Genomic DNA, 23,467 nt, shown 5'->3' on the forward strand with positions numbered 1-23,467 from the left:
TGGGACTACATGCTGAGTTGGGTCAATGAGCTGTTCTGGGTTAAAAATAGCCCTGCAAAAGAAAAAGTTTATTTTTACATAGGGCAGTTCACTGACTGTGTTACTGCACGGGCCTGCAAACAGGGAAGAGCTTACGTTCCACTGGTGCCACAGAGGAATGTGTGTGTGTGCATGCACAAATGAAGAGTGATGTCTACAAGAATGGAGCAATATTTACCACTTTCAGATTGTTCTCTAAGATCTCTTAAATTCCAGAGTAATGTCTATAGAGCCTGGATGAATGTGTACTGAATTCTGTTCCAGGTCTGCTCAATTCTGTGAGCTTTTACCGGAAAGGAATGTGCTTTTTCAACTGTGTGGTATCCATGTGGCAGCACTTGCATAAACACAATGTTAGAGCACAGCTGTCCTTAACTGTGAGGGTGCTGTGTTCCTGCCTGAATGACAGCATCTCTACTTTCTTTGGAGGGCACTTTGGAGCCCTGTACCTGTCTCATGGATGGGACTTCGGCATTGTGTCAGGTAACTAGGGTTGTATTAACCTTCACAATATCCCAGTGAGAAAATATTCTGTCTTACAGGAAGCCTGTGGTTCACCAAATATATAAGAAAACACCACGTCCTTGATTTCAGCTCATCCGATGGTTTAACAAATGAACATCCTTCCTCTGCTGATCCTGTTCTCCTCCAGATGGACTGTAGGTAGGAGGCAGTTGTTATTTGGAAGCTGGAGTCCCAGTTTCCCTGGTGACGTGTGGTGTTCGCTAGCCAGTTGCAGAAGTAGCATGCTTCCATGCTCAGGTTTTTCGCAGATTTGAAAAGCTGCAGGTCCCTGTTAAGAGCCCAGGACACTAGGAGAGTTATATCACAGCAGCAAGAAAAGATGTCCATTCTGTTCAGTCATTCACAGAGTTCAAACAAACCAACCAGGATTTTCTTACAATGGCAAAATTCACCATTCTTCTGACTCCTGCCAGACCGCTGTAAAAAAAAAAGTCTCCTTTTGATTGAGGGCCCACAGACTACTTTTTTTTCCCCTCCCTTTTACCCCATCTCCCCCTGTTTTCAGCTGAACCACAAAACTGCAGGAGTTGGTGGAAGTTTTCATCACATTTGGTGTTCTCTGCCGGAATCTTGTTGCAAGAGTTCCCTCTGGTGGTCAGTGGTGGGGAAACGACTAACACCTCCCTGTCCTAAGATGCTCCTTTTGCTACTTTTACGCTGGAATGATTTCTTGTTCAGTCACTCTCTGGCCTTCGTTATTTGTAACAGCCTTTCCTTACTTAGGGCTTCTCCTGATAATGACTGGTAACCTTTTCCAAATTCCTTTTTCCTCCCGTATTTAACCCCTGCACTCCTCAGTAGTTTACTACCGTTGACCCATCCTTTCTGCACAAAGGCTACACTAAAGGTGGAGCCCTTCTGCCCAAACCTGCTTCCTACACTGGTCTTTCACAGGCAGAGGGATTGCAGCCTGAGGTGAATGTGAAAGAAAAACAAAGCTCTTGGCCACAGTCTCAGAAGAGTAAAACTAAATCAGCTTGTAATTCTGAAGAATCCACTGTTAATAACAAGATTCTGAAAGAAATTGTAAAATATTGAGAGAATATTCCATTCACCTACTTGGCTAAAAAGCCCCACCGGCACCCAGGCCTGATTTTCCCCTCCTGGTTTGACTGTCCCTACCAGTAGACCTAGAGATGATTTTTTCCTAAGGAGGTCTAAAACTTTGGCAACCGATCTTTATCGGTTGATCGGTAGAAAGTTTCTTGCTGAGTTCAGTGAGCGAGTCTTGAAATTGTGCCAAGCGGAGAGCGCTGTAGCACAGCAATGTTCTGTCCTAGGCGACATTTAAGGATGTTAAAACAAAATAAGGAAACATCTGGGTTAACCGAAGGCTTCGTCTGCTAATGACAGCAGAGCAAGGCAACCTGGTGTCACACAATCGTGCCCTAATCATTACTTTGAAGGGTTAGGCTTTGTAAATCTGGTCTAGGTCGCATACGTCGATACTGTCTCCTACTTCTAAAATAAAAACTAAAGGAGGAAAAGGTGCATCTTTTGGTTTCTTTTCTCTGTGACCTCAAGAAAGAGCGTTTCTGCCACAGAAGTGTGTTTCCTCTTGCAATTATTTTGGAATCTGCTCCTCGCAGGAGGTGTCTGTGTCCTGTTTACTACCGATGTTCACGTTATGTGTGTGTGGCCTCTGCCATCCCCGTTCACACCTGGCTTGGAAGCGCCACCTGTGTCGGAGATTCCTGCCAGATGCTGGCTGCATGATGTCACCACCAAATACAGCACTTTTGGTGAATTCAGGTGACGTTAGCTATTGTGCAAAGACCGCTGCACAGGGACTGTTAAAAATAAATAAGCTTGGAGTGCGCGATGGGCAGCAAGAAGATATGTTAGTCCCACTGGATTACCTGTAAGGGGAGGAGCCTTTACGTTGCCAGCTGCAAAATTTCTGCATGAACAACTCAAAATTTGCTACTGAATTTTGCTGGGAAGTACCGTCACTTCGGAGGGGAAGACACATATCGCAGGGGTGGGCTGGAGGGTTTTGGTTTGAAAACGTGCAGAACTGAGGAATGGAGCAGTCTGAAACTGAGCAGAGTGGAAGGATCCTGCAGCCAGAGAAATATTAGGAATTCTTAACGAAATTGGCTGGGTGTGACAGAAAGGGGAATGGTAATTCACGGTGACGAGATGCGGCTGTGCAGCCTGTCAGTTGTGGTGTTACGCCACGGACGGGGAAGTAACGATGCCAAGGCAGGAGCGAGCCCTCAGCTAGAACACGGTTCTGGTCCATTGCGTGCGAAGGGGATGGAGCTGATTAGCGTAATTAGGGGAATGAAGAACTTGTCTCGTGGGGACAGATTAAACCACAATGGTTTATTTAGGCCAGCAGGAGCCAGGGCTTCTCTCTCGCAACAGCCTCAACACCGTGGGTGGGAAAACAGAACTTGACAAAGAGTAACTGAGCCCCAGAACAATAGGATACAGGCTCACCGCGGAGAACTGCGAGCTGAAAATTAGCTTTGTTTTATCGGAGATGTAAAATTCCGGAGGGATCTTCCCGTAGTACGGAGGGGAAGGAAAAAAATGAACATTTTAAGAATTCAGATCGCTTTTTAAAAAATGGTTGCAGGAAGCAGAGCCTGCTATAACGAGGTCTGGGCCTCACAACCCCCACCTCCATCGAGTTCTCTATTTCTGCCCACGCCGTGTATTGTTCCCCGGTGACACGGCCCCGAGCCCCGCGGCGGGGCCGCGGCTGCCTGGGGAAAATGGCGGTGTAACCCTCTCGCTCTCCGTAGCCCTGGAGGACCGGCGGCGCCGCGCTCTCCCCGTCTCTCTATGGCCGTGCTGTGCGCCTGAGCGTGTTGGCCCCCAACCGGCTGTAGCTTCGGGTGGCGCTCTATCCGCCCTAGCGGCTCGGTGGTAGTTCTGGGCGGCGGCGCTCTGTGCCGCGGCGGTGCCGTCTCGCTGGCCGGGCGGAGGGCGGGCCTGGCGGAGCCATGGCGGCCGTGCGGGGCCTGCGGATCTCGGTGAAGGCGGAGGCAACGGCGACAACGGCGGAGCCTCGCGGCCCGGAGCCTGAGCCTATGGAAGTGGAAGAGGGCGAGCTGGAGACCATCCCTGTGAGGCGCTCGCTCCGGGAGCTCATTCCGGTGAGGGGCGTGCGGTGGGGTCACGGGCAGGGGGGACGAAGGAGGGACCAGCTCCTGAGGGGGGGCAGGGTACGTAGGGGGGGGCTGAGGGTGGCGGGGGAAGGGGGTCTGCGGGGCTCTGTGAGGGCAATGGGAGGTACTTGGTGGGAAAAGGGGCGACATGGGGTGGGAGGTGCATGAGGGGAAGCGATAGGGTGAGGGTGGTGGGGAGTGGGGCCGTGAGGGGACTTAGAGGTATTTGAGGGGAGTTTGGGGGCAAATTGTAAGAAGGAAGCGGCCAGGATATGCTTGGGAGCGAAGGTAGTAAAGGAGGTGGTGGGGTGGTGGAAAAGAGGATTTGGGGTGTAGTGATGGACCGTAGAGGAAGGCTGTGGATGGGAGAGTGTAAAAGGAGTGCTTGATGCAATATAGGGGCTACCGAGAGTAGGGAGCAGGGAGGTGGCTGTGGGATAACTGAGTCGGAGGCGCTGGGGATGTGGGCTCTGATGGGTGGGGTTTGAGGTTTTCTTTCTCCCCCCCCTCCCGCCCTTGTTTTTGCTAATTGTTCCTGTATAAGTTTTAGTAGGATCAGGTTTAATACTTAAAAATGGGTCAGAGTTCTTCTAACCTCCTAAGCAGTCTTTTGCTTTCAAAACTTGTATGGAAATTACTTTAGGAACTAATCTCTAATTAGCTGATTTACCAACGTGCTTGGGCTTCCACCAAATACGTGGCCTAAGAGACAGCACCCTACTGTACTTCCTTGTGCTCCATGAGTCAACCTGAAACAGTGGGGTTCTCTGACTTTAAAAATAATGTTTGTTTTGCTTTTCTTTTTCTTTTTAATAGGTCTAAACAATTACCAGCTTTAGACGAACTTTGATGCTGTTGCTAAGAAAAGCGGTTAGATTGTGTGTACTTTGGTATTTCTAAACTGAGACTGGCCTACTTTCTAGAAAAAGTCCTTTAGCTAAAATAATTATTGCAGCACAAGTGTAAAGAACACATTTACTCCTAAAGAAAGCAAGATGTGTTTTTCCAGCTCCGAACTTTTGCTGGGTGATGGTCCTGCGGGTGCCAGAATGAAGAGGTGCCATTTTTACATATGGTAGCAATGGAAGGGACAGAATTGGGTCATTGGTCCAGGGTCTGTGTGGTTTAGTGCAGTCTTGTGAATTCAGCAGTCCTGACTGATGGAGGTGAAACTTGTAAATTTTTTCCCACATCATTCTCCATTTCACTCTTTATCAGTAGGGTTGTATCAAAACAGTAATGTTTATCTTGCTGGTATTTGGAAATTGGGTTTGAAATAATGATAGGAATAAAAAGTTACTTGTTTAATTGTGGATATGGCTTGCTGTTCTGACTTTTGAGACTAAAAGCTGCATATTGATACTTCAGGAGTCAAGTATCACTGTTAAATCTGTTCATGTTTTACAAGGAAATTATACCCAAAACCAAAATTGTGGACATTTTAGTTAGGAAAGGTGTTTGATGACTTCCCCTGTGTTGCTGAGAGAGAGTAAGTAAAAACTTTAGCAGCGGTAGACACAGAAGCTAAATTTTGCCAGAGGAATGAATCCTTAGTTTGGTTCAGTTCATATGCTTTTACTTTCACTGACATCAGTGAGAGTTATTGCTTGTGTACCTGTCTATCTAGGGATGTAGCCTGGAGTAAGGATCAAGGAAAAGAGGATGTATTTATTGTAGAAATGGACAGATTTTTTTTCAGCATAGCAAGTATGTTGCTTTTGGTCAGTGAGGTTTCACCACCATTTTGCTTTCTTTCAGGACACTAGTAGGAGATATGAAAACAAAGCTGGAAGTTTCATTACTGGAATAGATGTAACCTCTAAGGTAATTTTTGTGCTATGGTTCTTCAGCATGTTCTAATTATTGCTACTGGAAAGGAGGAACCGTTTCATTTATTTCTTCCCGAACATGCACAGAAGCTTAGCCTCATGTTCAGATAGCTGGCATTTTTCAACAACTAGGGAATTCTTTTGTTGGTTGTGGCCTGGATCAGGACCTGATATCTCTGGTAAAATTAGCATTTTTAAGTTACAAAAATTCGCGTGCCAAAACCTGAAAATGTTTCTATTGAAATTGCCTTGGTGCCACTCGATATTGCAAAACACTGCCCTTTGAGAGAAGTCAGCTGCAGGTTTTCCTTTTAGGTGAGTGACAGAAGGAAGAACAAGGGCTCGGCAGGAAAATCTAGTTTTGTTGCCTTGTATCTTCCAAGGGCATCTTATTGTTTAATTTTTTAAGACATAGTTTGGAGAATATGAACAGCTGTTGCATTTAAATAACTTAAAGTTACATAATTCTGCAGAACTTCAGAAATTTAATCCTACAGCTCATCTCTGTATATTTAATGCCAAATTGGCTGTTGTTTCATATTGTACAATTGACCACTATATCTAGCATTTGGTAGTAGAGAAAAAGCATTTAGTCATATACTTTAGAGGACTGATACAATTTTACATGTTCTAACAAATATGAGTCCCCACCACAACAGTGTGTTGACAAATGACATGAATTCCCATTTTGCATTACTGGAGCTCAGAAGATTGTGTTTATCAAAGAGTACAAAAAGGATTCCAGATGAAGACTGAAAATCAGCTTTTTGGCTTCAATATCTAGCTTGTGTGTATTGTAATTTGTTAAAGAATTTGAAGTTCCCCTAGACAGGGGAAAGCTATCATCTTTTGTTACATTCTTTAATGATGCAACTCTGAAAAACTTTAAGAAATGTGGCCAAAGATGTTTTGGCAATCTTTAAAAAACAGTAAAAAGCCCATGTTTGTTTGGATATCATTGGTGGCGGTTTTTGCTTAATCACAGTTCGTGTTCCAAATTTGACTTTGGTTAATAACATCCAAAAATCTATGATGCTTCCTAATAAATTCTGTAGAATAAGGTGCTTCTCAGTTTCAAAAATTGCACAAGATCCATATAAGGTGTTGCGCATGAGCTACTTAAAAGCAGCTTGAATTGCCAGTCTAAATAAGATCTCCGTAGCCAGCACTCCAGCTAGTGTTGTTAAATTTATGCTCAGAGAGACAAGTTTACATTTTTGTATATATTTAAAAAACAGATAGGAAAAAATCTCTTAAAAGACTAATTTTCCATGCAGTAGAAATGCTTGTTTTAAGAGAGTTTTGTTTGAGCACAGCCTCTGTATATTTGTTGGGAAGGAAAAGATAATGTTACTGTTCCATCATGGAGTCTGAACGTTGTCCGAGATAGCTTGTTTTCCATGCATCTTGATTCCCATTATGTTGCTGGACCTACATTAAAACTATTATGTGGCACAGAAATGTTTCAATGAATTATTTCTGCATTCTGAAACATACAGGTCTCTTTAGAATTAATAGTAGTATTAATATAGATTGTTGCTGTCTGGTAGATTTTATTTTAAATCTCTTGTTGGGAATGCTGCTGTGATTCCTGTTTTGACTGCATTGTTTTGCATTTTGCAGGAAGCAATTGAGAAAAAGGAACAAAGAGCAAAACGCTTTCATTTTCGAGCTGAAGTGAATCTCGCCCAAAGGAATGTGGCGCTGGATCGGGATATGATGAAGAAAGGTACAAGTTTATCCAACAGTCAAGAAGAAAAGATCCCTTTGTTTACTTCCTCACAGTTCCTTTATTTGATTTATCCTATAATAGTTCCTGCATCCCAGAGGGTTTCCCAGATCATTGCAAAAAGAAATCACTTTGGTTTTTTTATGCCACATTTTTATTTTAATGTCATTACTTTTTAAACTACTTGACAGTTATCATTTCGCTCCTCATTTTACCAACCCCAGAAAGCAGAAAACATTTTTTGTGTACCTTATTTACTGTTTGGCAATGGCACCTAGTGCTACATGTCCAAGATGCATCTTCTGGATTAGTGCTGCTTTACGAATCCTTAAATTCTTTGAAAAGATCTGGGTCGCTGTTTGTGTATGAGCAGAGGACTCTGTATCCCGTGCACAGTGAGATCAGATTCTGTGCTGTACGCGCAGTGAAGCTGGACTGATTGTGCATGCGCTCTTAGATGGCAAGCTGGGCGTGTTGGAATGTAAGCAGATCAGCCGGGAGATGCGTGCACAATAGATTGGCGCTGTTGGCATCCAGTTAGTTTCAAGGCTTTTCTTTCCAACTGGCAGCTCGGACCCGCTAAGCTGTGGCCTATAACAGCTCGCCATCAGATGATACAAGTGGAAGTGCTTTGTGCACATGTCCTGGTCACAGGCCTCGTTAGTATTCTGGCTCTTTACTTAATGGTAGTACTTTGGCAGCATTTAAAAAAAAAATGTTTTTAAGGCAGTTTGATTGCTATGCAGTACCTACATCTACCAATGCTTGTGGTGTTACCTCTTTTTAATTCTCAATTTATTAAAGTTTTGCATTGTGGAATAATAATTCAAATTATGGTGTTTTAGAATGGTGTACATCATACTTTGCTTTAATTAGCTTCCGTTTAGCTTATTTAAAATGTTTGCTTTATAAACCCATATGTTACTGAGATAAAAGCTTGCTCTATAGAAATAAGTACCATTTTGTATCTCTTCCTCTTTATAGCAATTCCTAAAGTGAGACTGGACACAATTTACATTTGTGGGGTGGATGAGATGAGTACACAGGACATCTTTGCCTATTTCAAAGAGTATCCTCCTGCTCATATTGAGTGGTTAGATGATACATCATGTAAGTAAATGGAGTCTTTTGTCTGTAGTTCTTACTCTTATTTTTTTTTAACATCAGTCATACCTGTACCACAGATGTCTTAGTGGCTTTCAAAGTCACTGATCTTTGTCTCGTTTTCCCTGTCATTTGCCTTAGTCAAAAGAGATTTAGAAGGAAAGAATTAATAACATACGGTTATCAAACGAATATCAAACCCACTATCTGGTTGAGTATTTATTGTTGGAAAGAAATAGCATAGAATAACTTGCAGGTCTCTTAAGTATTTAAAAAAAAAAAGTCTAAAATTTTGTGCTGCTTACATGTTGACATAAATAGTATACCTGCTTGTGAGTGTCAAAAAAGATGACGTTCTGAGAGAAGATTATTGAGCTATGTGTAGTTAGGCAGGTTGGTATGGTTTTGTGCTGCAAAGGAGCAGGCTTGTTGCCATATTTGTTTAGTGCCTTCTCAAGGAGAAATTAGTGGGTGGAAGAAGGTAGCAGCTGAATGTGATTTACATAGATTGGAAAAGGAATGTAAATTCACATTGCAAGGGCTGTTTTGGGGAGTAAGCATGCAGTGAGATTGCCAGAAAGATACAAGGTTGTTGACAGTCATGCTTTCTTCAGTGATACTAAAGACTGTACAAGAGCTGTTTGTGGCAGTTGGGTGCTGGATCGTGGAACTGGAAGGCTCTGAGATGGTCATGTGGCTAGGAGTCCTGTAACTGAAATCATAGAAGAAGAAGTAGGAGCCGGTGCAGGTTTTCCAATTGGATTGGATTTGCTGGAAACGGGTTTATTTTCAAGCATGGCTGAGTCCTGAAAATTAGTTCCCTGGAATGACCCTGAAGGAATTACATGCGAGTGCCAGACAAAAGATACGGTATACTACAAAGTTTTGGTAACCTTGAAGTCTCTCTGTATTGATGACTGCCACAAGCTGACAGAAAATTTGAAACGCAATGAGCCCTGGGTGGACAATTGCAGTAAAGAGCTGCTAGATGAACCTGTGGTGATGCATAAGCTAGCAAGTGCACAGCTTAAATCTGAGGCCTCATTTCTAAGATTGTCTGATTATCCTTTTTCTTAAATGTTACGTGCGTGAATTTAGCGTGGAACCACAGTGAACCTGCAGTGCAAAAATGTAGGCTTCGGAGTCGTAACAGTACTTCACCCAATTATAGTTAAACCACATCTTTTTTGGGTGATTAATTTTCATGCTGTGTCTGAGTTAGCATGCCAACTACACTTGGAGAAAATCCCAAGAAAAAGCATTGTCTTTTCAGCATAAATTTGCGTCACAACATGGCAAAAATTTTAACATTCCCAATTGAGTGACATCTCAAGATGCCTTAGCGCAAAGGTGAATTTAGACTGTGTTCTGTGTTTCAAACTGATGAACGTAAAAAGATAAAGGCTTTGAAAATTTGGAGATATGAAGAGCTGGTAGGCAGACATAAATGAAAAGTTATTAGCTAATCATTGACGTTAATATCTGGGTGTTCTTCACCTTGTAAATCTTGCCTGTTCGAGTAATTTAAGAGAGAATCTTTTATTTTGGGACACTGTGTAGTTTTCTTGATACCTGAATGCACTCTGCTTAACAGCAGAGCAGTGAATGGCATTTGTTGCCGTATTTGCACTGAATGCAGCTGTGCAGAAAGCTTTTGTTCAAAACCTGTTTCTAAGCAGTTTTAGCTCTTTCAATTTTGGCATCTATAAAATCCTTTTAATTGGCCTAATAAGTTGTATTTTAGTACCATCTGCTGATACTTAAGGTATGTACTGAATCATATTGTTAACCTGTGTACACTATAATCTGTGCTTGAGCAGTCTCTCTTATTTTCCCCTATTTTCCTGCTTTTCGGAAAAGATTAACAGAATTCTGCAATAAAATCCAAGGTTCTGTTAAATTGCCAGAGGGAAAAAAGTGAAGGCTTCTTTCTTCTTTTTTTTTTCTTTTTTCCCCCCTTTAATTGCATTTGTGCGCTATCGCGTTCATGAAATACACTGACCCTGAATCAATATCCTAATTTGCTGTGCTCAGCAAATATAATATATAGGGTTGCGCATTTCAGTGATTTTGGTTTTGATCAGTTGTTGTATGGGTTGTCATGTGATGAAAGCTGCGTGTCCTCCAGCTTATCAAGCGCGTTAAGAATATGACTTCCTCTGCAAGAGGTATATCTGATTACTTTTTTGTCATGTCACTATATAAGAGTATTTCTGAACTTCTGTTAGTAATTTCCTTCCAGTAAGGCAATGTATGTGACTTCTTGATTATACAAACTGCATTTTGTTTTTGTATGTGTTTATATATGTCATAGGTAACGTGGTCTGGCTCGATGAAGTAACAGCAACACGGGCTCTAATAAATATGAGTTCCTTGCCTGATCAGGAGAAAACAAAAAGCAGAGAAAACAATGAAGAGAAGGCAGCTGAAAAAACCAAGAAAGGTAGATTGAGATATGCATATATAGCCATCATCTAGTTAAATCAATGCAACTTTAAACTTGTGCATGGGTACTGCGTAATCTAAATTACTGAAGGAGCTTCTATCATATAGTTTCAGGTAAATGTATTCTGCCACTTTAAAAAAGGCTTTCATCTTGGAAACCTTTTGAAGAAGCTGCTTCTTAAAAGGTGGGTTGGAGCTAGACCAAAAGCAGTAATTCAGTCGATACTGAACATGTTAGATGCAGGGTCATATTCAGATATGATATTTATAGTGGTACGTATTGCTCAGAAATAATTCTGTGTGATGTGTGTACAAAGGCAGTAAAAGGATGGATTCTAAGTGTGGAAAAAGCAGGTGTAAGAAAATGTCTTATTTTTGAAATACCACCATTGATTCCTTTTTTGATACACCACCGTCCTTTAAGTATATCGTTCACACTGATGTGACAGTGTATCACTTCACCACTGTGTATATCATCTCTAAATTTGGCTATTATACTTTCAAGAAAGAAGCACACTGACAGGTCAGTTATAAAAGAGCAAAGCAGCGAAAGTACATCTTAATGTTGTGATAAATCTGGTACCTGAATGCCTTCATTGTAAATTTATTTTACTTTTACAGGTGTAAACTAAAAATTGGGCTTTTGCTACCTTAGGACTGTTTTGCTGTTAGGCTGGTGAGATAAATTGCTGTGGTTCAAAGTACTGTACCACACAGTACAAAGCAAAGAGAGATGTTGTATGTGTTAACTCTTCCGTAGATTTTGCTTAAACATGCTATGTGAACAAAATGCAAATGCCCATCTCTCTATTAGATATCTACAGTGCTACCAAAAGCTTTTCTAGAAAGTGTGGGGGTTAGGGCTTTTTTAAACTTCTGGATCCTTCTAAGTCATCCCCTCTTCTTCTTGTTGCTTTTCTCCACAATGCAGTGGCTCCTTAACAATCCATGTGACTTTAATTTTGGGGCAAATGTTGATAATGCTTTAAGTAAGACTTGTTATGAATTTTTTGGAGATTAGTGACTGTCTTGTTTAAATGGAGCATAAATGTATGTATTTAATCTTGTTGGCTATAAATTACATATTACATCATAATTACACCACATCTCAAAATAAAAACTGTCATCTAAATTACTCCTGTTCATCTGGAAAAGTGGGATATTAGATAAAGTACAAACTGTTCAATTACACTTAAGGTGTGAGATGCATACAGATACACTGGAGTAATCTAGCTTAGTTACATTCCTTTTTTAGATAGGAATTTGAGGGCCATTTAGGTATTTAGGGAAGCAAGAGACTAGTCTTTACTGTGAGAAGCTTATAATTTTGGGGGGAAAAAGTGCTTGAATGCTGTCCCTGATGGAACTTAATTATTCAGGTTTGAATTTGGCTCATTTGTTTACCTAGATTCTCTCTTTGGTTTCAGTTTGGTTAATTGTGCTTTACTCTTTTCTTTGAACTTGGGAATATTTTCAGGATCTTTTGAACAGCTCTTGCTCTCTATTTTAAGTTTTCAAGTCTATTGTTGGATGAGATTAAGATAAGGAACTCTGAAATATAAGAGGGGTTTTTTTAGTCTTATGTCTGTGAAGTACTTTGAGATCTTTGCAAATAATATTGGTATATGTTGATAGCTGTCCATATTCACTGCTTTTTTTTTTCCCCCCACTGAGGACTGTTTGAAAAAAAATACTCCAATATCAATTTGCTTACTCTGAGCTAAAAAGAACCCTGAAAAATCTATGGAAGCATCTCACAATTTTAGTAGTTCTGGAAGTGTGTGCTCTTCTGTTAGTTATTTCACTTTGAAATTAAGTCACTAAGTTGTTTGTTTTTTTTTTTTTCCTCCTGCTTTCTCTCAAAAACTTCTAACTTTTGAATAATAACCTGTTTTACATTGTTAGTATTGTATACTTGTAGGTACTTGCAGCATTTTAAAGGGAGGCTGAAGGAAATAGTCTTTTATATGCCTTTTACAGTCTTGGTCTTGCTGATCTCTGTCATACCCTGAAATGCAGCGCCATTTCATTTGCTTTCAAAGAATTAATAATCCATGTGTGCTGCCGCAGGCAGTTATCTGCACAGAGGTTGTCTAGTTAATGTTACTCTGTGCTCATGCGTGCTTCAAATTTCTGTAGACATTTACTGTTTTGATTATACTCTAGGCTGCACAGAAGAAAGGATAACACTTTCAGTTTGATTTCAGAGAATGTAGGTAATAATAATCAAATGTGACTGACACACTAAAATGAAGGTTATTTTTTCCCCCCAATTATGTTCCTTCTTAGAAAAACAGGAGGAAAGTTCTGATGATGAGACAGAAGAAGGCGAGGTTGAGGATGACAACCCAAGTGACGTTGAGGTCAGTACAAAAGGAAAGTGAAAACACTATTATGGAGGTTTTGCTCTGACTGGTGTAAAGTCTTCCTAACATTATAGTTTTAACCACGTGTATTTGCAATTCACAATTTAATTATCAAAGTAAATTAGATGGGGAAATGACAGGAAGTGCAGATATGCTGTCGGTGAGAATAGCTATGTAAGAATGTTTTGTGAAAGTAGATTTTGAAGAGTGCCAGGGCATCCAGCATGTAAGAGCTAGACTGGCTGCTCTTTTCTGCTGAGAGGAGGCAATGAAACAACAGTAATGGAAGGCAACGGCCTTTCAGCAGTGAAGGCGGTGCTTAAAGAGACAAATGGGATTTAGGCTGTCCATAGATATGTGTGGGAATCAGCATATGCATTGGTGTTTTGTAAGTAATTTAATCTTCACTGGCTGAATATATAATAGGTGTGATTAGTATTTTCTTTAGGAGTGGCTCAGTGAACACTCATACGTCATGGAAGTCTGAATTTTAGTTTCTATAAAGCAGATATAAATGAAAAAAAAAAGGCTTTTAGTGATTGTGTGAGGGCATGAGAACCTGTTATAAAACCATTTAGATATGAAACAAGCAAAAAAATCAAATAGTTGTTTTTCAGTGTCAAAGTTGTGCTATTTATTTTCTGCATTTCAGTCAGTAGTATAGTGTCATTTGAAAAATACTGGACTTAGTAATCTGAGATAATGTTATGAAGGAAGAGAAGGAAATATTTTAAATCTTAGGGCAGATTACTTTAAAAATTCACATTAGTTTGTCAAAAAAAGCAGAGTTCATTTGAACATAATTTGAAAAGTAACTTTCTTAATAATCAGTTGATTGCTTCTCTGTAAGCAATCCATTTTCGTTCAACAATAATTTTATTTTTGAGTCCAAAATACCTTTTTTGCCCCCCAAAGTTGGATGCCCTCTCCCAGGTAGAAGAGGATTCTCTCCTGCGTAATGATCTTCGCCCTGCCAATAAACTGGCTAAAGGAAACAAGCTATTCATGAGATTTGCTACTAAAGGTAAATGAACAGCTTAACAAGCATAATGAATTAATCGCTTGTTGTAGTTTTATTTGTTGACTAATTAATGACTTGAAGTACCTAGTTTTTATTTGCAAAATTGTTAGGTTTTTTGCTAATCATTAGGTAGACATCTAAGATTTTGCAATAAATCCACATTTAATGTGTGAATTAAATCCACTTGAAGTTGTATGAAAATTATTGTACATAAAAAATTTTATCGTGGGCTCAGGGCATTCTTCCCAATACCATAGAATATGTTTTATGATGCCCTTCTTCACAGAGGTAGATTTCACATTTTATAAATACGAAAATCATTTGAGATGCTGATGAGGTATTACTGGAAATTATTGCTAAATACAGTTGAGATATTAAATGATATTTTTGAGTAAAATGAAAATCCATCTAATTTCTGGGCCATGTGGGAAGGTGACACATCCAGAAAGAAAAGAAGGGTCATGAATAAGGTAAGTATAGCTTCCAGCAGTTACAGTGGGATGTAATGCTGATATGTAGAAACTCAGTCTCCCTAGAATTAAGTTTCTAGACACAAATAAAACTGTGGTGGTAGGAGAAATTTCAGAGGTGTCAGCAAAATTATATACTTCGTGAAGGAGATTGAAGTAATGCTGATGTGTAAGATGTATTCAGTCTTACTTTCACTCTCTGTGTCTTTGACTAGATGGTTATTTATTTTTACGCTAGTGTTCTAAGAGGGAAATACTCCTTTAATTTATGTTTTTTCAGATGACAAAAAAGAGCTGGGAGCTGCAAGGCGAAGCCAGTATTACATGAAATACGGCAATCCGAATTATGGAGGCATGAAGGGGATTCTTAGCAATTCTTGGTGAGTATTGGATAGAGGAGTTGGAACATTGCAGGTAATTGGACAAGATAGTCTAAAACTGTTTTAATTGGTGGATTTTCTTTCTATTCAGTTTATGTAGATGCTTCTTATGCATAAATAATGTTTTTGCAGTGTGACTATGAATTTGCAAGGGGACTACTTTCTCATGAAAATAAAGAATGTTTATATTCAAAACATTCAGAACAGATCTCTCACATAAATGTATGTCTGCTGTTAAAGTGAGTGATAATTGCATATGCTTAATCCAGGACTGAATATGGCTCATTCATGATGCCTTTTCTGTGACAGGAATGTCATTCTTTTTATGGTGTTTCAGGAAACGAAGATATCATTCACGTCGCATCCATCGGGATGTGATAAAGAAGAGGACGCTTATTGGGGATGATGTTGGCTTGACTCCTCCTTATAAACATCGTCATTCAGGTAATTGATGCCAATATGTCGACCCTGTAAGAACACAGCTGGGGAATGGGGGACTGGAAAGGACGTTAAACAACGCCTCATGTAATCCCCTGTGGTGCGTGAAAGTGAAGTGTGCCTTTAAAAATATATCTGTAACTGAATTGCATTTTAAGAGTTTGCAGGGAACAACTGGGGCAGAAGCTTCACGCTGCTCATTGGCTTACTAAACTAGCTGCTACTTTTTATGTGATATTTTTCTCTTACAAATTTAGGACATGGGGGCTATAGCATCAAGAGCAAAAAGAAGAGAGAACTTCTCTAAACTTCTTGGCAATTTGTCGTACTTGCTATGTCAATTCTTCCGTTCTATGAAAAAGCAAGCTCTAGATGTAGAACAATAAAGATTAGAAAATCCTATTAATTAGGCTTGAATATCTTCATCTACTCCCTAAGGTAGGGGGTGTGCATTAGAAAAATAATTGGTCTAAAAATCTTTGACGCGAGACAATTACAGTGTCAATGTTTCCTATGAGTGGCCTGTTAAAAATACAGCCATGGATGTATCAGATTTCATGGAAGATTTTGCATGTTGATAATGTACTGCTTTCTGAAAAGATGCTTGCACACTGCTGATGACTAAATTGAAGTTGTTGATTTATATTTAAATCAGTATATGTGATAAATTCATACTAATGATACGTCTGTTCTTTTTGGCATTACTGCTTACAGGGCTTGAAAGGATTATTGCGGAGCCAGCAGTTGTCACGTTAAGCCCTGCAAGATCATGGGAATTGTTATGCTTAGTTCAGGAAGTATGAACTGCACCTACTACAAGAGGCAGTTTTACTTTATACATGCAGTCCAGCTTTATGCTTGAGCAGGCTTCTGAGATAGTGAACACCATGGACTGTTTTTTTCTCCTGTGGCGATTTTCTTCCACTTAGGCTATTCTGTAATATAGATTCCACTTAGAATATTCTGTAATATAGATTCCACTTAGAATATTTTGCAAAATATTCTCTCTCTTTAGCCTTAGAGGAAGACTCATTTGTAGCGGATCATTAATTACAGTGGGTTGGGGTTTTTTTTGCCTTGGTTTTAAGGTACCTTATATGAATTATAAACTTCAGTTTATCAGAATCATTTTGTTTTGTTACAGGTTTAGTAAATGTTCCTGAGGAGCCTATTGAGGAGGAAGAAGAGGAGGAAGAAGATCAGGATATGGATGAAGATGACAGAGTTGTGGTAGAGTACCGTGATGAACTGCAAGCTTTCAAACAGTCCCGAGACCGCAGCGCAGCAAGACGATCGAGTGCTAGTGCATCTGATTCTGACGAAATGGACTATGATCTTGAACTGAAAATGATATCAACACCCTCTCCCAAAAAGAGCATGAAAATGACAATGTATGCAGATGAGGTGGAATCACAACTGAAAAATATTAGGTAAAAGTTTCTTATTCTTTAAAAGTATCAATGAAAAGGCATTCTAAATTTTAGTTAGTGACAAAGCTGTCAAAGCTTAAAGACAAACTGCTGAAGCTACTTTTTCAATTCTTAACATAATTTTGTCGTAGATATTTTAAAAAGAAATACAAAATACAGAAGACAGTGATACAGGCTTTTAAGTACAATTAACATTCTTTAAATATAGCTTCCTTTGCAGATTTCTGTAACCCTCCTTATTGATAATAATGAAGCTTAGTGGAATCAATAGAAATTTATGCAAACAAGCACAATTGACTTCTTGCATTTCATAGCTAGGCTAGGGAGAAAGAACCCCTCTTTCTCTTTTCCTTTTACCCCTTCCTCTTTTCTCAGAAAGAAGAATAACCCTTAAGTGTGGACGACAAAAAGGAATTTACGTTCAGTAGGGGCATATTAACCAAAATCGCATACATTGTAGATTATTAAAATGACTTTAACATGCCGTCCCTTTAGTAGTATGATTATACTTCATTATAACGTCAAGTCCTTTAACAATTTCAAAGTTGCTTATCTACTCTGAATTTTGACCCAGAGGCACATTCTTAAGGAGACAAACTCGATACCTGCCTTGAAATGGATACTGAGGTATTCATGTGATTATTGCTAAACTTAGGATTTGACTGGAACACATGCTCTTCTAAGTAGTGTTTTTACCTCTGTTTCTCAGTAGAGAAATCCTGATATTACTGTTTTCTGTGGTGTAATTTTACACACAAGAAGACTTAAGAACTAGACTAGATTTCATTTCATTTAAGGGATGTTAAATCTATTATTGTTTTATTTAGGAATTCCATGCGAGCAGATAGCATAGCAACCAGTAACATCAAAAATCGGATTGGCAGTAAAGGATCATCAGAGAAAGTTGCGGATGTAAGACTACTGTTAGAAGAAAAACGTCAGAATAATACTGGGCCACGTCAGCCAAACAGCACTGTAAAATCAGGTATTTTAAACTCTTACATTGTGCAGAATTGTGACTGGCTCATTAAAATGGATACATTCATTTCACATCTGTGCTCCACTGCAACTTACAAACCCAAGGGAATTCTGTTCAGCAGCAGTTTCTGCATCTATACAGTTAATTTTTCCTTGCTAAGAGGCTGAGTTGGGGATTGCTTTGGGGAAGAATGAAGTACATTTGAGTGAAAGAATGACATTTATTTTTATCCAATTTATTTGCCTGTTTCTATTTCCCCCTACTTTGTCCTTTTTGGTTTGCTCACTCCTTGAGGCAGAGATTCTGTATGACTCTGAGAAACGTAGCATGTGGGGGGGCTCACGTACAAAATGAAACGTGACACACTACCTACTTACATGAAAGAACATATATTACCTGAATATGGATGTATTTTTCAACTGGCAGGGTTTATTTTTGGGCTTTATTGACTGTTGCATTTTTGACTCAGGTATGGGTAATTTCAGCTACTTTTGACATGCATAGTATTTAGAGGATTATTGATTGATAAGTGAAAGATACTTTTTTGAGTCAGTGTAATGTAGAAGTTATGTTAGTATATTTTACCCCTCTTGCACATTTTGGCGCTCTGACAAGTTGGCACATAAATCCTATAACTTCCTTTGCCTTTATGTTTTTGTTTGAACCCTCTTTAAGACTAGGAATATCTAGCTAAATCAGACAAACTTCAGAACGTAAGGCTCGAGTCATGGGTTAAGTATCAATATATTTAGGATTCTTATATTCTGTTTTTCATTTTATTCTGCGAAATACCAAGCAGTATTAGAATTCTAAAGCAAGGTATCTATTATCCGAAAAGAATCATTGAAGGCATGCCGGTTTTTGTATAATCATACCTCATGCTGGGTACATACATGCTGTGCTGCTAAAACAGAAATGCAGCAAGCCATGGAATAACTTACTTTTTTGATCTTGTGGACATAGCACAACCTGAAAACATTAGATGCCAAAAAAAAGAAAAATGAGATCTGGATAAATTTTATTGCAGATATTGCCAGGACTGAAATCTGAGTATGAAAGACTTAATGAAAGAACTACAGAAAAGATAAAAACAGAGAATCTGTCTAGTTTTAAGTTCCCGAAATTGTGCAACGAGCATAAAATTAGCTGGCAGAACTAAAGTAAATGCATCATGATTTTTGTCATTTTAATCACTGAAAATATCCCTAGATGTGCGGCAAAGACTGGGAAAACGACCACATTCTCCAGAAATTAAACCTCCAAGTAGTACCTCTGCTCCTCGTCGAGAACCAATATCGGATGTACACAGTCGGTTAGGAATCCCCAAACAAGATGTAAAAGGCCTCTACTCTGATACCAGAGAGAAGAAATCAGGTCAGTTTTATGGAGAAATGTAATACTGCAGTGCCCTTGATTTTAGAATATAAGAGAAATTTCAGCAGAAAATCATGAAGGGTGTTCAGTTGAGTGAAGTTAAAGATGAATTAGCAAATGTTTGCTCAGAGCTTTGAAATCTAAATACATGTAGGTAGGTTGAGCTGAGTATTTTTATGAACAATATTTTTATACAGATATGCTTAAAAGTAGAGGACTACTTTAAAACTGTGGTCAAAACAGGGCACTAAATCGAGTGTGATGAATGCAATGGCACTGCAGACCTGTGTGTAGCGTTCTCTGCAAATGGGAAATGGTGAACAAGACTGCACTGAGCCTCCCATATTTTAATTTCAGCTACTGCTTCAAAGCATAGTAAGTTCCATGCCAAACATTAAGGTGGGAGTAGTATGAGGAGTTTAAAGAGATGCAGTGAATTTAAGACTAGGTTCCTCAGAGTTCCTCCAGAATTCCTCTTAGTCCTATCTTTTTTTTAAAAATGTTTGTTTTTCATCTGATTAGGTAATTTATGGACCCGCTTAGGGTCTGCTCCGAAGACACAAGAAAAGACTTCAGATAAACCTGAAAACTCTGTGGCATCTCCAGAGGAAGATGATTCAGAGCTCCAGCGGGTTTGGGGTGCTCTCATTAAGGAAAAAGAACAGTCTCGGCAAAAAAAGAGTCGATTGGATAATTTACCATCTCTACAAATTGAAATCAGCCGAGAAAGCAGTTCCGGATCAGACACTGAATCATGATTGTTTTTACATTCTGATCCTGAAGATTGTGACTCTGCAATGTGGCAAGATTTCCTTTGCCCAAAAGCTGGACACTGGCAAAGACTCTGCAGTGAAGGTTCCAGAAGTGTCTCTGTTCCTTTTATACAAAAACAGAGACGCGTATACCACTTGAAACCTAAAGCAATCACGTTTGTCTGGAGTCTGTGGTTGGCCCTGTGTTACGTAGGGCATTGTCATACATGTTTATTACAGCAAACCTTTGGTTAATTCTAGCAAAACACTTTTCCCCAAGCTTTGAACTTAAAAGAAGAGGCAGAAATGCTCTGTATTTTTAAGAAGACCTTTTTGTTCTTAATATTTTTAACATGGAGCCTTTTAACAAAATATTTTACACAATTCATCCAAAGAACAGGGCATTTCATAATGAACATCATTGCTTTGTCCTTCTGGCTCTTACCAGCACCTTTCCTTTCCTCTTGAAGTAATAACAATAATGCTTCCTGGGTAGGCAGCCAGCAAGGATAAAGCATGAAGGGACTATCACATTCCCTTCCTCCAAAATACTGAATGTAAATCTAAGTTAAGCATTTTAGTACAGTGAAATTTCACATAGTATCCAAGTAGCATCACTGCTCTCAAGGAATTCTGCTCATTTATTTTGGTGTTACTATGTTCTGCTGTAGTAGGGATTGAGATATTCAAGATTGCAAAGTTGGATGTGTGAGAATTGTGTAAATTCCCAAGGGTTTAATTTTTTTTTTTTGTTACATAAGGAATTATATTTCTTTCATTTCATCTGTATTATGTTTTGAAGAAATCTAACAATTTAAAAGCATACATTTTTATATTTGTGAGAATTTTCCTGTTGGCACGGTGAAAGCTACAGTGGTGTTTCCCATGTGCTGTTTAACTGTGTATATATAACTGAAAGAGAAAAGGAAAACTATAGGATCACTGTCTCATGTCAATATTTTTGAATGTTCTTACTGTATAGTACATGTGGATGTGCACATGGTTGACTTATTACGTTCAGCTTTTTTACCCACATACCCTCTCTAGGTAGGAAAAAGGTTTGATCAGTGTGCAACTGCAATTTTTTCTTGTTGCCTATGGCATTTATTTTGATTGCCAATAATTCTAAATAAGGAATAATGCTAGCACATCACATTCTGGTAAACAGAACAGGTAGCAGGAACATTGTCTGCTACATTTTGATAGTCTGAAAATTTGTTTGCATTGTCCTTATTTCCTAGGTTCTGTCAGTCCAGAATGTCTCTGAATATCTCTTCCCCTTTCTGCTTTGTAACAAACAAATGTTTTATCTTTTTTCCCCCTATTTTTGTACTAAGTTGAAGTAGGTTTGAGGCTTCACAAAAGCAAGGAGTCTGCAATTAACTTTTCTTATTGCTTTATTATGTGTAAGAATAGCAGCATGTAAAATTAAAGGTAAAAATGAAAGGTACAGTGACTAGAAGGGTAATCTGGGGACTGACTGGGCTTCAAGCCTTATTATTTCTTTGTTTTGTGACACTCATCCTTGATTTTATATTTAATTATTGAATATATAAATATGTCTCATAAAAGTACTGTTGAGAGTAAATGACTGCAATGTCTGATCACTGTAATAATTCATTTTAATGTGTGCTTTCATTAATATCCCTTCCAAAGCTTTCAAATAGAATCATACCCATACCGTACTCGTTTCTCAAGATCCTGATAAAATTTATTTAACCAATGTCTTTTTGCCAGTAAACCTTTGTGTTGTATTACTGCTTTGAATCCATTATGACCTTTCCTTTTCCTGAAAGGAGATGGTGGATAGGAATCATGCACCTGGTCTATAAAGACAGGCTTCTGCACTGTTGTGAATCTTGGCATGTTTTTAAGCTCAGCAACTGGTTGTGGTCTGCTGTTCATGTCGCTGATAACCACTGTGTTTCCATGTAAATACTCGTAACTGGAACCTGGCGAAGGACAAACTGGTATGAAGGGCAGAATGGGAACAGAGAGTCTCTTCAACTGATATAAAAGATCTGAACTAATGGATGTATGAAATCAAGAAAAGCGAGGTAGGCAAAGGCTTGCGTTCGTTGAAGAGGAGCCATTACAACTGGTTCTGTCTTCCAGGTAGTCGTAAACATGCCTTACAAATGCCTCCATGTTAGTTGCGTCCATCGTGTTTATGGTTTGGTGGGAGGCTTATGTGTGTTTATGAGACCATGGTAGCTTAGCTGCAAGAAAAATAGAGGTTTACTGTTGAAGGGACCTGTAGAGGTGTTTTTTGTAATTGAGTGTTTGCCTGGTTTTGCTTTTTGATGATGTACAGAGAAGCCTTGGAAAGTGTTTGCTGGTATCAGGAATTCTAGCTTGGGTCTTCCTTAGCTGCCTGAACATGAACTGCTGGGTTTTGATAATTAAAAATGAGCACTGAATCTTTAGCGGATGCTTTTTCCTCAACATGGGTAACATAAATCTATTTGACCTAGACAGAGATTGCATAGAGAATTTTGTTGTAAGTCCCCTTCTCTTTGTGGTCAGCTGTTTTGCTGTTAGCTGATGTGTTCTTCGTCTTTCACTGAACTCCCAGATATTAGCATATTCCAGGTTAGACAAATTACAATTTCAATGTAAGGAGCAAAATTAAGTAATTAGAATTCTTTGCATAATAAAAAGAATGCAAGACCTACAAAGGTCACCTTCAAGGAATTTGATGCAGAAATTAATGTTCTGATATTGAGAAGTGCAACTTAGGTCTTTTACTAAAAGGAACTTATATTGAAAACTGCAAAAAGGAGAAGTTTGGCTTTGGCTTTTGCTGGAGGATCTATGCCTCAGAGGAAAAATTAAATGTTTCTGAATTTTAGGTGGCTTGTTGTAGGACCACACTAGTCCTTCCTCTAGGAAGTTTTTGCTGTTTTAAAAAGGTATTTTTTTGGTAAACGGTTCAGGTGACTGTTGCATTGTGCAAAGGAAATCGTCTTGGGGGCTGCGGGCCCTGTGCCTGCAGCTGTCCTCGGGCAGACTCTGAACGCGTGGCGTTGGTGGCGAGACTTGAAAGTGAGGGCTTTTTTTTGAAGATGACGGCCGATGTGTTTAACAGGGAAAGGAAAGCAAAAAAACCCGCATTTTCACTTCAAAATGACACTATATGTGAAAATAATGAAACTTTTATTTAAACAGCTGTTCTGTTCCAAATAAAAGTGGTCTGAAATCATACTCATCTATCCAGTTTTGCTGGAACATACATCATAAAGGAGAGTGCTGCACCTCTTCTTGCTGAAGGGCCTGTGGATGCTCCTTTGGCTGCCCTGAGTGGGGCTTGTGCCTTCCTGGGGGCAAGATGAGGGTCCCCGCAGCTACAGGTCTAGCCTGTCCCAGCCCAGTCTTAATGAACCCACTTTCCTGCTTTCAACCGACTAGAGGGACGCCTAAAATTAGGGTCCTACCGGCCTAGCGAGGCTGAGGGAAGCCCCAAGGCC

General features: G+C 39.4%; 1 protein-coding gene across 1 annotated transcript; it reads left to right on the forward strand.

The window, feature by feature from the left end:
• Positions 1-3,440: 3,440 nt before the first annotated feature.
• On the forward strand, positions 3,441-23,202 carry NCBP3 (nuclear cap binding subunit 3). Its single transcript, XM_075168778.1, has 13 exons — positions 3,441-3,671; positions 5,442-5,507; positions 7,136-7,241; positions 8,226-8,351; positions 10,660-10,788; positions 13,080-13,153; positions 14,072-14,180; positions 14,928-15,027; positions 15,365-15,471; positions 16,610-16,895; positions 17,723-17,880; positions 19,084-19,248; positions 19,771-23,202. Exons 1-13 carry the CDS (start codon positions 3,519-3,521, stop codon positions 20,004-20,006), a joined length of 1,815 nt encoding a protein of 604 aa, XP_075024879.1. The 5' UTR covers positions 3,441-3,518; the 3' UTR covers positions 20,007-23,202.
• Positions 23,203-23,467: the final 265 nt, after the last annotated feature.

This window comes from Calonectris borealis, chromosome 19 (assembly GCF_964195595.1).
Source record: "Calonectris borealis chromosome 19, bCalBor7.hap1.2, whole genome shotgun sequence".
In the NCBI taxonomy this organism is placed as follows: domain Eukaryota; kingdom Metazoa; phylum Chordata; class Aves; order Procellariiformes; family Procellariidae; genus Calonectris; species Calonectris borealis.

Bases quoted from the DNA above. Each gene is read 5' to 3' on its own strand.
- NCBP3 (XM_075168778.1), top strand. From the start codon at position 3,519: ATGGCGGCCGTGCGGGGCCTGCGGATCTCGGTGAAGGCGGAGGCAACG. The intron at 14,181-14,927 runs GTAAATGAACAG...ATGTTTTTTCAG, and splicing joins CATGAGATTTGCTACTAAAG to ATGACAAAAAAGAGCTGGGA. The intron at 19,249-19,770 runs GTCAGTTTTATG...TCATCTGATTAG, and splicing joins TACCAGAGAGAAGAAATCAG to GTAATTTATGGACCCGCTTA.